The 11,678-nt window shown below is 38.1% G+C and overlaps 4 protein-coding genes and 1 non-coding gene across 8 annotated transcripts; 3 read left to right on the top strand and 2 right to left on the bottom strand.

Annotated features, from left to right (window-relative positions):
- The first annotated feature begins 54 nt into the window (after nt 1-54).
- GH9A1 (glycosyl hydrolase 9A1) lies at nt 55-3,132 on the top strand. The gene is made up of 6 exons (NM_124350.3): nt 55-727; nt 806-1,116; nt 1,190-1,654; nt 1,771-1,906; nt 2,008-2,180; nt 2,351-3,132. Exons 1-6 carry the CDS (start codon nt 355-357, stop codon nt 2,756-2,758), a joined length of 1,866 nt encoding a protein of 621 aa, NP_199783.1. The 5' UTR covers nt 55-354; the 3' UTR covers nt 2,759-3,132.
- Nucleotides 3,104-5,220, bottom strand: AT5G49710 (RING finger protein). Of its 3 annotated transcripts, none has more exons than NM_203188.3 (6): nt 4,726-5,220; nt 4,442-4,532; nt 4,206-4,366; nt 4,091-4,118; nt 3,516-3,624; nt 3,109-3,416 (listed from the first exon to the last, which is right to left on the bottom strand). In NM_203188.3, exons 1-6 carry the CDS (start codon nt 4,960-4,962, stop codon nt 3,335-3,337), a joined length of 708 nt encoding a protein of 235 aa, NP_974917.1. In that variant the 5' UTR covers nt 4,963-5,220; the 3' UTR covers nt 3,109-3,334. The 3 variants fall into 3 exon arrangements, with proteins under 3 accessions (NP_974916.1, NP_974917.1, NP_199782.3); NM_124349.4 differs by having other exon boundaries at nt 3,170-3,416; nt 4,206-4,363; nt 4,726-5,113; NM_203187.3 differs by having other exon boundaries at nt 3,104-3,416; nt 3,516-4,118; nt 4,726-5,113.
- Nucleotides 5,221-6,722: 1,502 nt separating this feature from the next.
- On the bottom strand, nt 6,723-8,364 carry AT5G49700 (Putative AT-hook DNA-binding family protein). The gene has a single exon (NM_124348.2). It carries the CDS (start codon nt 7,922-7,924, stop codon nt 7,094-7,096), a length of 831 nt encoding a protein of 276 aa, NP_199781.1. The 5' UTR covers nt 7,925-8,364; the 3' UTR covers nt 6,723-7,093.
- AT5G00615 lies at nt 8,016-8,985 on the top strand. Of its 2 annotated transcripts, NR_144199.1 has the most exons (3): nt 8,016-8,113; nt 8,202-8,320; nt 8,553-8,985. It is a non-coding gene; the product is annotated as an uncharacterized misc_RNA (transcript). The 2 variants fall into 2 exon arrangements; NR_144200.1 differs by having other exon boundaries at nt 8,016-8,320.
- On the top strand, nt 8,919-10,868 carry AT5G49690 (UDP-Glycosyltransferase superfamily protein). Its single transcript, NM_124347.3, has one exon. The coding sequence runs from the start codon at nt 9,173-9,175 to the stop codon at nt 10,553-10,555; it is 1,383 nt and encodes a 460-aa protein (NP_199780.1). The 5' UTR covers nt 8,919-9,172; the 3' UTR covers nt 10,556-10,868.
- The last annotated feature ends 810 nt before the right edge of the window (nt 10,869-11,678 follow it).

The raw sequence follows: 11,678 nt of genomic DNA, 5'->3' as shown, positions 1-11,678 counted from the left end.
ATACACAAGATTACAAGTTGGCCAAAACGCTCAATCATAGTTGGCCAAAAATATACTATTCCAAAATTAGAGTTAGCTGTAACGTAACATGTACAAATAAACCAAACAAAACATATAATAACAAAATAATTGAAGTGAGTTTTAAAAAGGAAAAAAAAAAAAGAGTAAAAAACCAAAACCAGATCTCTCAAAGAGTCTTTGTACATTATTGACTAGAGAGAGCTTTTTAGCTTCACATTTCTTCACTTCCACACACTTTTACTTCTTTCTCTCTTCTCTTCTCTTCTCCAGATCTGATCCCAAACCTTTGATTCATTGTTGTTGTTCTCTGCTGCTTTATCAGAGAGCATCATCATGTACGGAAGAGATCCATGGGGAGGTCCATTGGAGATAAACACTGCAGATTCCGCCACCGACGATGATCGTAGTCGGAATTTAAACGATTTGGATCGTGCGGCTCTTTCACGTCCACTAGATGAGACGCAGCAGAGTTGGTTACTTGGTCCAACGGAGCAGAAGAAGAAGAAGTACGTCGATCTCGGTTGTATTATCGTTAGCCGCAAGATCTTCGTCTGGACTGTTGGTACTCTTGTTGCCGCCGCGTTACTCGCCGGATTCATTACCTTGATCGTTAAAACTGTGCCGCGTCATCATCCTAAGACTCCGCCGCCGGATAATTATACTATAGCTCTACACAAAGCTCTTAAGTTCTTCAATGCTCAGAAATGTAAGTGTAGAATCTACTTAGATCTGATAAAATTTAGATATAGAGTTTTAGATCTAAGTCTGATTTTGATTGTTGTAGCTGGGAAATTGCCAAAGCATAATAACGTGTCATGGAGAGGTAATTCTGGGCTTCAAGATGGGAAAGGTGAAACAGGAAGCTTCTATAAAGATTTGGTGGGAGGTTATTATGATGCTGGTGATGCTATCAAGTTCAATTTCCCCATGGCTTATGCTATGACTATGTTGAGCTGGAGTGTTATTGAATATAGTGCTAAATACGAAGCTGCTGGTGAGCTCACTCATGTTAAGGAGCTTATCAAATGGGGAACTGATTACTTTCTCAAGACTTTCAATAGTACTGCTGATTCCATTGATGATCTTGTGTCACAGGTACTTGTTTATGACCTTCGTAGGAGATCTTTCATATTGAGTTGTTTGTTCACTCGTTACATGTTTAATGTAGGTTGGATCAGGGAATACTGATGATGGAAATACAGATCCTAATGACCATTACTGTTGGATGCGACCTGAGGATATGGACTATAAAAGGCCCGTGACTACTTGTAATGGTGGATGTTCGGATCTCGCTGCAGAGATGGCAGCTGCTCTGGCTTCAGCATCTATTGTATTCAAGGATAACAAGGAATATTCTAAAAAGCTTGTCCATGGTGCTAAGGTGGTGTATCAGTTTGGAAGGACGAGGAGAGGGAGATATAGTGCAGGCACTGCGGAATCTAGCAAGTTCTATAATTCAAGTATGTATTGGGATGAGTTCATTTGGGGTGGTGCTTGGATGTATTATGCTACCGGAAATGTAACGTATCTCAATCTAATCACCCAACCTACTATGGCCAAGCATGCTGGTGCCTTCTGGGGTGGCCCTTACTATGGTGTATTTAGCTGGGACAACAAGCTTGCTGGTGCTCAGGTCAGTCCACACATAACAACCTGCTGTGTTTATGTTTCTTAGATATTCATGTCTTCTTGATCATTTGCCTTAACCATACTACTCTTGACTCTTTTGAATCCCTTTTGCGATTTTAGTTGCTGTTGAGCCGGTTGAGGTTGTTTCTGAGTCCTGGATATCCATATGAAGAAATTCTAAGGACCTTCCACAATCAGACCAGCATAGTCATGTGCTCATACTTGCCTATTTTCAACAAATTTAACAGAACCAATGGTTAGTTACCTTCCAGCTTTAATGTCTGCCTCTAATAAAACTCCAACTGTGGGGCTTGTTCTTGTTTCAGATATCTAAAATGAAATCTTTGGTATGTGCAGGAGGTTTAATAGAGTTGAATCATGGAGCTCCACAGCCGCTGCAATATTCTGTAAATGCAGCTTTCTTAGCGACTCTATACAGTGATTATCTGGATGCTGCTGATACTCCTGGATGGTACTGTGGACCTAATTTCTATTCGACAAGTGTGCTACGTGACTTTGCTAGATCCCAGGTATTGCTTCTTTTCCTTTACTCTTTACAGAAATGGTAATCTCAGATATAGTAATGGATAAGATCCAAAAATGACACTTTTAACCAAGATTGTACGAAGATCTTTTTAAACTCCATTTTTTATTTTGACATCTAAATTGGATTTAACTCGGCCTTGCTGTATTTTGGCAGATTGATTATATACTGGGTAAAAACCCTCGGAAAATGAGTTATGTCGTTGGTTTTGGCACAAAATACCCAAGACATGTGCATCACAGAGGAGCTTCGATACCCAAGAACAAAGTCAAGTATAACTGCAAAGGAGGATGGAAATGGAGAGACAGCAAGAAACCAAACCCAAACACGATTGAAGGAGCCATGGTTGCTGGTCCTGACAAGCGCGACGGGTACCGTGATGTCCGTATGAACTACAACTACACTGAACCGACTCTTGCAGGCAATGCTGGTCTAGTCGCAGCTCTTGTGGCATTATCGGGTGAAGAAGAAGCCACCGGTAAGATAGACAAAAACACTATTTTCTCAGCTGTTCCTCCTTTGTTCCCTACTCCACCACCTCCACCAGCACCATGGAAACCTTGAGAAAGCTAGACTTGTGTGATTCTGTCGCTGCTGCCAAAAAAAATGAATGAGGTAAGAAGGATTTGGGTGTGAGACCAGAAGATTAGAAGCTAAACACAAGTCAGCCATAACCAAACTACTAAGGATTTCATTTGGCTTTACTAGATACAAACACGGGGTGGGTTACTTTACCACAAGCATTGTCTTTCTTTTCTTTTTTTGGGTTGCTGTTTTGTTCTTGTGAGATATCATATATATCTATGCGTTTTACTCTGTATATGTTTGATACCAAACTTGTATTCTTTGATAAACAATTTAATGAACTGTATTAAACTTTTAACTATGTTTTATTGTGCAAGTGTGAGATCAACCTGGAATAACAACTGTAGTCTACTAAAATACGTGATTCTAGCATGCATTTACTCATTTAATGGATATAAACGATGATGCAGAAAGAATATTGCAGTAAAGAACGGAATTACATATGGCATTCTTTATACATGATGAAGTTGTATTCACAGAGATCATGGAGAAACCCAAATTAAACTGTTATCACAGTACACAGGCGAGATGTGTTCGAGAAGGCGTCATCGTCAATCAAACGAGCTTCGATATTACATGACATGACGCCCAAAAGGCCTTTGATGCAACCCTCAGGATCACGGGGTTTTGATAGATCCTGTCGGTGAAATGAACAAAATAAAAATGCTTGGTGAGAACGATAAACAATGGGACTATTAGATTTTGCAATGTAGAAGATGACTAGATGATATTATACCCTATAACAGTTGCGCTCCATGACGCTACGTTGTAAGCAACCTTACTTCCATCCCAGGCTTTCCGAAGTTTCCCCTTTCTATTCTTCACTGAGAACATCCTGCTAAGTGCTACATTACAATTCAAACACTAATGTTACAGTTTTACTACTAATCTGATATGCCACCACTGATCAACTTCACACATAATCAACATCAAAGAAAATAACTTGGCGACTTAATGGTCTTTGTTTGTGTCAGCGCAATAACAAGCTTCCTAGTTGAGTTTTAAGATTGGAACCGGTAAACTCTATTTCTTACTGAATTGTAGAACACATATCTAACCACAGAATAATCTATGGATGAATCCTTGAGCCTCCCCTACTTTCCTATGCCCTCTCAAACCCCAAAACCGATTCCCAAGAACAATCAATGCCCTTTACCAGTCTGTCCAATGCCGTATTTCCTCTAAAGATCTATCTGTTCTGAATTTGAGTGTTAGCAACAGTGACGTGGCTATTATGTTACAGCCAACTATTATGTCTACTTATCATTGAGATACACAGCATTTGAAGGTTGACAGAAGAGTCGAGAATACCTTTCTGAAGCTGCTCAGGAGTCAAGTCCTGCACAATGATGGCAACTTGTATAAACTCAAATGAAAGGCTGATATACAATGAACAAATTATAACGAAAGTTAAGACTTTAGATACCTTTGTCTGCTTAAGTGATTGTAAATAAGTAGCCATGAAACATGCAATGCCCTCTGCTATATCTTCTTCTCTAACAAGGACATAATCTTCTTCCCTTTGAGCCATGGTTTCATCATCCCAAAGATCATCTTCACTAACTACATCCCAAGAGCTACTATCTTCTAAAACACCAGAAATCACAATCATCTATACAACCAATGAGCAAACAGGCTTAAAAAAAACATTATAGTCCTCACCAGCAAGATGTTGCGGCGCTGAAACCTGGGCTGACTCAATCTTTTCAAGGAAGTCATCACATTCAACCCTGGATTTGATGAGATCATATAACTGAAACAAGGAAGAAGAAAGTCATGACATTATTGTATCATTACAAACATATGACGCATCATTATAAAATGTTGATGTATACACATTCACCAAAATTCAACGCACACTTATTTGATAAACAAAAAGTTCCGAACTTTAAAGCTTGAAGCAAATTTTCCTCACAATTCCTCTTCAGAGAGATGCATATACTTACTTCATCAGCTTCAGGATCTTCTCGATCGGAAGAAGAAACTTCTCCCCTGCTCTCTTGTGACCCACTTCCCTCGCCGGTGCTTTTATCATCTTCATCGTCTTCAGAACTGACTTCGGCTAAGTTTAATAACTCGAGGGCTCTCTGGCAATCATTGAGCAAAGCTTGCAAAGTTTTCCGCTTGACACGAATATTATCCTTATCGATTCGTTTTCCTTTGCGCTCGCTATTGTTATCCATGGTATTGGGTATTACCCAATCCTCAGAGAGGATACAATCGAAGCTCTTGCGGCATAGAATCCTTTGAAGAACAAGATCTGAGAAGACGACGACTGATCGATCGTTGTTGTCGCGCAAATTCTCTTCCTTTGTTTTGTTTTGTTTTGTTTTTCACGTTATAAAAAAAAAATGGAGTTTTGTTTTATTATGTGTGAGCTGTGACGTGAAACTAATTGGTTTTTAAAACAAGATTTTTGACATTTGGTTGTTCTTTCTTCTACGAATTGCTATGCTATTAAAAAAAGCTTCACAAAACTATTACTATAGTATAATCTTTTTGGACAGAGACCATAATTGAGAAAGCAGAAGAAATAATAACACTTGTTTTCTTGTCTTATCGAATAAATTGGGTCGGGCTTTGAGATTTTTATCTTTTTGTTTCGTGGGTTGGGTTTGTTGAGAGACATCTACATGGGTTTGGAACTTTGGAGGCTTGAGGTGAATTTTTGGATTTTTTTTTTGAAGGACCAACTATGATTATATTCATTAATATTCCCCAATCAATTTGATCATTATGGATTACACGTATTAAGTCATCCTTATTTAATTTTGATCATTTAGTTTACTTTAGATTTTCATTCTGAATTACCATTTGATTGAATTCTTCTTACCATTCGTTTCGGATTCATTTTGATATGAATAGGGGTTGAATTCTTATTTGTAACACTCATCCAACAATTTTCGATAACAAGAGCATTTATCCGAACGACTATCTTGCATCCTCGACTTATTTAGAAGAGTTATCATTGATATTTTATTCCACTCTTTTGCGCTTTTTTTACATTCCAGTAGTTTTAATCTCTAAGGTTTAATTATATATCTGATGATAGTACTAGACTTCGTTTTCATAAATTTACCTTCGTGGACTATGTTCCCCCCGGTTGGGATAATCGGAATTAATCATTTTTGGTGCTATTCTAATTGAAACATATTTAGTAGATACTTGATAGAGTCAAATTAAAATATATACTTATTATTATTTTATATGGCTGATGTCAAAAAAGGAAAGGAAAATGGACATCCAAAAAGAAAAGGTTGTCGAATTTAGTTCACGTTTCTTTCTCCTTTCCTGAAGTTTCAAACCCAAACCCCCATGTAAAAAAAGCGAGAGGGCACTGAAAAGACAAGTGGGTATTGAATGTGTTTATATATATAGATATGTGTGTTTTTGCAGACATTGCAGTTGTATAGTCTTGAAACTTCTGGATATATGAGAGAGACCAGGGACATGAATCCAAACATCAAGACACATTCAGACAAAGCCAAACAGTATCCCATCAATGCTTCACGACCACGTATATGCATAGTTATTGTCTTTTTTTGACCACGTATCTGGATAGTTATTGTCTTTTTTTGAACTTATAAACACAAAAACAAATTCGCGCTCTCTCACGGAGTAGTCATACTTGCATCTTATTAACATGTTTATCCTTTTGGTTAAGTCTATGACATTTTTTTAATAAATACATACGAGTAATTGGAAAGAAAAGCAATTGTGCAAACCTGTGATATGACGAACGATTCGTACATTTTTTACTTTTTGTATTTAACTGTTATGGGAACAAAAAGTATATGGTCAATGCCGCCAAAATTGTAAGGTTGATGGTGTAGTAGAGGATAAAGTAGCCCGCTTTCTTGAGAAGCAGTCAAATATGTGGTGTGGAAGACAAGAATAGCCAGCTTTCTTAAACGTTATAGCTAATTGCTACGTATTAATTATACCACACTTTGAAGATCCAATAAAGAAGCATAATTGTACAATAAGAGTATTAAAATGAAAACAATCATTAGAGATAAATATTTAAATTTCTCCAGAATATGATTGAAGACACTTGGAAGCATATTTATATGAGTCAAATCAAATTAATTCCGCAACAAGCTAAAGAAAACCATAAACCCAAGGTTTGAGAGAGATTACACCGTGGAAAGATATGTCAATTCTGATACAAAAATAAAATCTAAGTAGATAAAAAAGCAAACGATTCTTCATGATCAAAAGCAAAAAAAAAAAACCCTAGTTTCTTGATTCATCCTAACACAAAACAAAAAAAAACAAAAAAAGAAAGAAAGAGATTTGTGAAAGAAGGATTGGTTAGTATGGCGGTGGAGCTCTGGCTGTAGGGGCCCAAATAACATCAGAGCCACCCATGTGGCAACTGTACATTGATACCCCACACGACTCTCCTCCACTTCCCGCCATCTGTCCTGACTCTTCACCGCCACCAGAGACCGGCGGAGATTGTCCCTCTCTTTCCCCTGTCCCCGCCGAGTGTTTTTGCTCTTCTTCCGCCGGTAACCGGTGATAAGAAGGGTTGTTGAAACTTGCGGCGATGACGTAAACTGTTCCTGCCGAAATAAGTGGACCAGCGACGAACCCTCCGATGATTTGTCCTTGAGGTCCAGCGAGAGAGACGGTGAAGAAGTTAGAAACGGGAGGAGACAAGGAAGTACGAGGCGGAGGAGGGAGAAACGTTGCGGAGACGGAGAGGAGATCAAACTTTCCATGGAAAGTTATGGTAGAGCCAAGAGCTGCCGGTGATGGCTGACGTAAAGTGACGTTAGCTACAGAGCCAGAGCCACTAAGGACGCAGACTCCGATGGATTTACGGCGGCAGAAACGGTTGATGGCTTCGACGACGTCGTTTCCTGAAGGAACTTCGAGGATGTAAGGACTCATAGGAGGGTCGGTGTCACGTGTGACGAAGACGGGTGGTTTAGGTTTGTTTTTGGAACCTGGTGGTCTGCCACGTGGACGTCGGACCACTTCGATGGAGGAGTCATCGACGGTGGGGGTTACGGTGGAGGAGAGGTGGAAGTGAGAGGTAAGAGAGTGTTGTTGTTGTTGTTGTTGCTGTTGTTGTTGATGATGAGGAAGCTTGGAAAACATTTCGTTACTCTTTTGCTCTCTGTATTCACCTTTCATCTTTGTTTTTCTTATTTTATGGATTTGTTTATTAGAGATTTCAGATTTGTCTTTGGATTTTTGTGTAAATGATTTAAAAAGAAAATAAAAGAGGAGGAAGAAGAAGAAGAAGATGTAGAGGTTGTTGGTATGGGGTGAATAAAGAGATGATAGAGGAGAGGGACTTTTCGTAAATCCCTTTGGGAAATGGTATGGTGTATAAAGTATAAAATGGAAAAGTATTTGCTTATTTGTTTTTAATATTATTAAAAGAAATGGTTTTGTTTTCTATAAAAAGAAAAAAAGAGAAATGAGAGGATAGGGAAGAAGGAAGATGAGCTTTGAAAGCAAGAAAAGAGAGCGGCGCCGCTAGTTGGGAATTGCAAGTGAAGAAAACAAAATACGTGTCTTTTTGTTGTGGGTTCACACTCTCTTCTTTTTTTTTTTTAATAAAGTTTTTGGGTTCAAACTATATTATAATATAGTATTTGATCAAAACTTCGTCTATTACAAAAATATAATACTTTATGAAAGTTTTTTTAGAATACAGTATCAACGACATAAAATTTAAATTTTTTTTTTTTTTTAAAGTGACTTGCTATATAGTCATTGGATATGTAGAATTTATTCTAAAACCTGATTTGATTAGTGATGCAGAGAGAAAAAAAAGATAGGGAGGAGACAAGTGGGGAATGGATGATGAGAGAGGGAGAGGGACATCCCCCATTTCCCAAATCTGGAGTGTGCTATGAATCAATTCGGTCTCTTTCACATCTCTCTTGTTGGCCTCATTTTCACTCTTTTAAGTTTTATCTTCTTCTCCTTCATCATTATTAACTTATCCATGTTACTATTTGGTTAACACTATACAATTCATCTACCAACTGTCCGTCAACGCTATTCGTTTTCAATATCATTTTTTTCTCTTGGGAACTATTTTTAAAAATTTGAATATCTTCCCACGAAAAACATATCATTTGTGGTAAGGTTTGTTGTAATGCATGCAGGACTGAATGTATGATACATATAAATTTGAATAAATTTGATAGTATAGTTATAAACTTAACGAAATCTAATTTGCGGTTTAGGTTTAAAATAACATAAAATTACGTATGATTTTTTCTTTCTTTTTTGGTCAACAAACAAAATTAAACTAATATCTATTTCATGAATATTCCTTTCTACATCACGTAGTGGATACGTAACTAGGATTCCATAATATATGTGATATGTCCATGCTTTATTGAAGATGTGCAGAGAATAACAAAAATGGTCGACAAGAGAGAAGAAGTTATGCACGTAGCCATGTTTCCATGGCTAGCTATGGGTCATCTCCTTCCTTTTCTTCGTCTCTCCAAGTTACTAGCTCAAAAGGGTCACAAGATCTCTTTCATATCAACACCAAGAAACATCGAAAGACTTCCTAAATTACAATCAAACCTCGCCTCCTCCATCACCTTCGTCTCTTTCCCTCTCCCTCCCATCTCAGGCTTGCCTCCTTCTTCAGAATCATCCATGGACGTTCCTTACAACAAGCAACAGTCTCTTAAAGCCGCTTTTGATCTTCTTCAGCCACCGTTGAAAGAGTTTCTCCGACGGTCTTCTCCGGATTGGATCATATACGACTATGCTTCTCACTGGCTTCCTTCTATTGCGGCCGAGCTTGGAATCTCTAAGGCTTTCTTTAGTCTCTTTAACGCAGCTACTCTCTGTTTCATGGGACCGTCTTCGTCTTTGATTGAAGAAATTAGATCAACGCCGGAAGATTTCACGGTGGTGCCACCGTGGGTCCCGTTCAAGTCAAACATCGTGTTTCGTTATCATGAAGTTACTAGATACGTTGAGAAGACAGAGGAAGATGTAACCGGAGTCTCTGACTCAGTTCGGTTTGGTTACTCGATTGACGAAAGCGATGCGGTTTTTGTCCGTAGCTGTCCGGAGTTTGAACCGGAATGGTTTGGTTTACTAAAAGACCTGTACCGTAAACCGGTATTTCCAATCGGGTTTTTGCCTCCGGTTATTGAAGACGACGATGCCGTTGATACTACATGGGTTCGTATAAAGAAGTGGCTCGACAAGCAACGGCTTAATTCAGTTGTTTACGTGTCACTTGGCACCGAAGCGAGTCTTCGTCATGAGGAAGTAACTGAGCTAGCTCTTGGGTTAGAGAAGTCAGAGACACCGTTCTTTTGGGTCCTAAGGAACGAGCCAAAGATTCCAGATGGGTTCAAAACACGAGTCAAGGGACGTGGAATGGTTCATGTTGGTTGGGTTCCACAAGTGAAAATACTTAGTCACGAGTCAGTAGGAGGGTTCTTGACACATTGTGGTTGGAACTCAGTGGTGGAAGGGTTAGGGTTTGGTAAAGTTCCAATCTTTTTTCCGGTGTTGAATGAGCAAGGACTTAATACGAGGTTGTTGCATGGGAAAGGACTTGGTGTTGAGGTTTCAAGAGATGAGAGAGATGGGTCGTTTGATTCTGACTCGGTCGCTGACTCGATTAGGTTGGTGATGATTGATGATGCTGGCGAGGAGATAAGGGCTAAGGCTAAAGTGATGAAGGATTTGTTTGGGAACATGGATGAGAATATTCGTTATGTTGACGAACTTGTTAGGTTTATGAGAAGTAAAGGATCATCATCATCATCATGATCTTGTTGTTGCTATGATTTTGACTTGTCCATTACGGCTGCCGTGGGAGAACTCAATCTTTTTTTCCTCCAAGTCTCGTTTTATTAATATTTCACAATACCATCATAGTCCATAGACACGCAAGGCACGGCAATATATCCACAAAAGACACGTTGGCTTACACATACATGACGAGTGTTCTAAAAACCAGTATAAACGTTAGGAACTCAGATGTGACCGTTTAGACCGATTATAATTGTATAAATTTCATTTTTTTGTATTTTCCAATGTCGAACGAAGTTTTATTTTCATATACATAGTTATAAATATTCGTATATGTTTAATATAAATTAAATATATATGTTGTTTAATTTTTATTTATGATCTAATATCTTATTTGTAATAGATATTTTTTATATATTTATTTTACATATGATATCATATTATATATTGTTTTATATATAAATTCTTAAATCGCTTAAAATCAATTATATTTTCGATGAGGCCTTAGGCACTGGGAAATCGCATGCTTAGCGGCTTAGCGTCTAAGATTTTCTTAAACGTTAATACGAGTATATGACAACGATAAAAAGGAGAAAAAGAGAAATCAGCATGAACACTTTTTAATACAATTTTAAACGTTAATATGACTTGCTTATTAGCGCCTAAGGTTCATATTAAGGGAGAGGGGGCTTAAAATGATCTTTTCATTTTCTATTATGAGTTGAAATCAGCATGTTTGCATACTGTGACTTGAAAATCATCTGTTCCTTATCTCCTTCATACCGTTTTCTTACTCGGTGGACCTTCGTGACTTATATGTAACATTTCCTTGTCTTCTATGTAGTTTTAGTCGTTTCTTTTTTAGGCATAAGCCTTTCTAGTGAATTTTAATTTATTGTCTCGAAGGTGTGCACATTATTCTTTATCGGAGTTCTTTTTTTCGGGACAGGGTTTGCAAGAAGCAGATGAAGATTTGGCCAGTTATTTGCCTGTTGAAATGTTGTCAGCATCGGCTGATGATGATGATGATCAGGTAAGATACTTCTTTCTAAAACAAGTAAAAGTAATGAACAGGAGGTACGTGGGTGCTGTTTATGTAGATTCTTGGGATTATTGATAAAAGTTTTCTTTGATAGCCCAT

This window comes from Arabidopsis thaliana, chromosome 5 (assembly GCF_000001735.4).
Source record: "Arabidopsis thaliana chromosome 5, partial sequence".
Taxonomy (NCBI): Eukaryota; Viridiplantae; Streptophyta; class Magnoliopsida; order Brassicales; family Brassicaceae; genus Arabidopsis; species Arabidopsis thaliana.
The sequence above is the reverse complement of the archived record's forward strand: the minus strand, read 5'-3'. Positions and strand labels throughout refer to the sequence as shown.

Coding starts and splice junctions, on each gene's coding strand:
- GH9A1 (NM_124350.3), top strand. CDS start 355: ATGTACGGAAGAGATCCATGGGGAGGTCCATTGGAGATAAACACTGCA. Junction 1,117..1,189: donor TTGATGATCTTGTGTCACAG/GTACTTGTTTAT, acceptor TGTTTAATGTAG/GTTGGATCAGGGAATACTGA. Junction 1,907..2,007: donor CAAATTTAACAGAACCAATG/GTTAGTTACCTT, acceptor TGGTATGTGCAG/GAGGTTTAATAGAGTTGAAT.
- AT5G49710 (NM_203188.3), bottom strand. CDS start 4,962: ATGGATAACAATAGCGAGCGCAAAGGAAAACGAATCGATAAGGATAAT. Junction 4,119..4,205: donor AATCACTTAAGCAGACAAAG/GTATCTAAAGTC, acceptor ATCATTGTGCAG/GACTTGACTCCTGAGCAGCT. Junction 3,417..3,515: donor TGGAGCGCAACTGTTATAGG/GTATAATATCAT, acceptor TTTCACCGACAG/GATCTATCAAAACCCCGTGA.
- AT5G49700 (NM_124348.2), bottom strand. CDS start 7,924: ATGAAAGGTGAATACAGAGAGCAAAAGAGTAACGAAATGTTTTCCAAG.
- AT5G49690 (NM_124347.3), top strand. CDS start 9,173: ATGGTCGACAAGAGAGAAGAAGTTATGCACGTAGCCATGTTTCCATGG.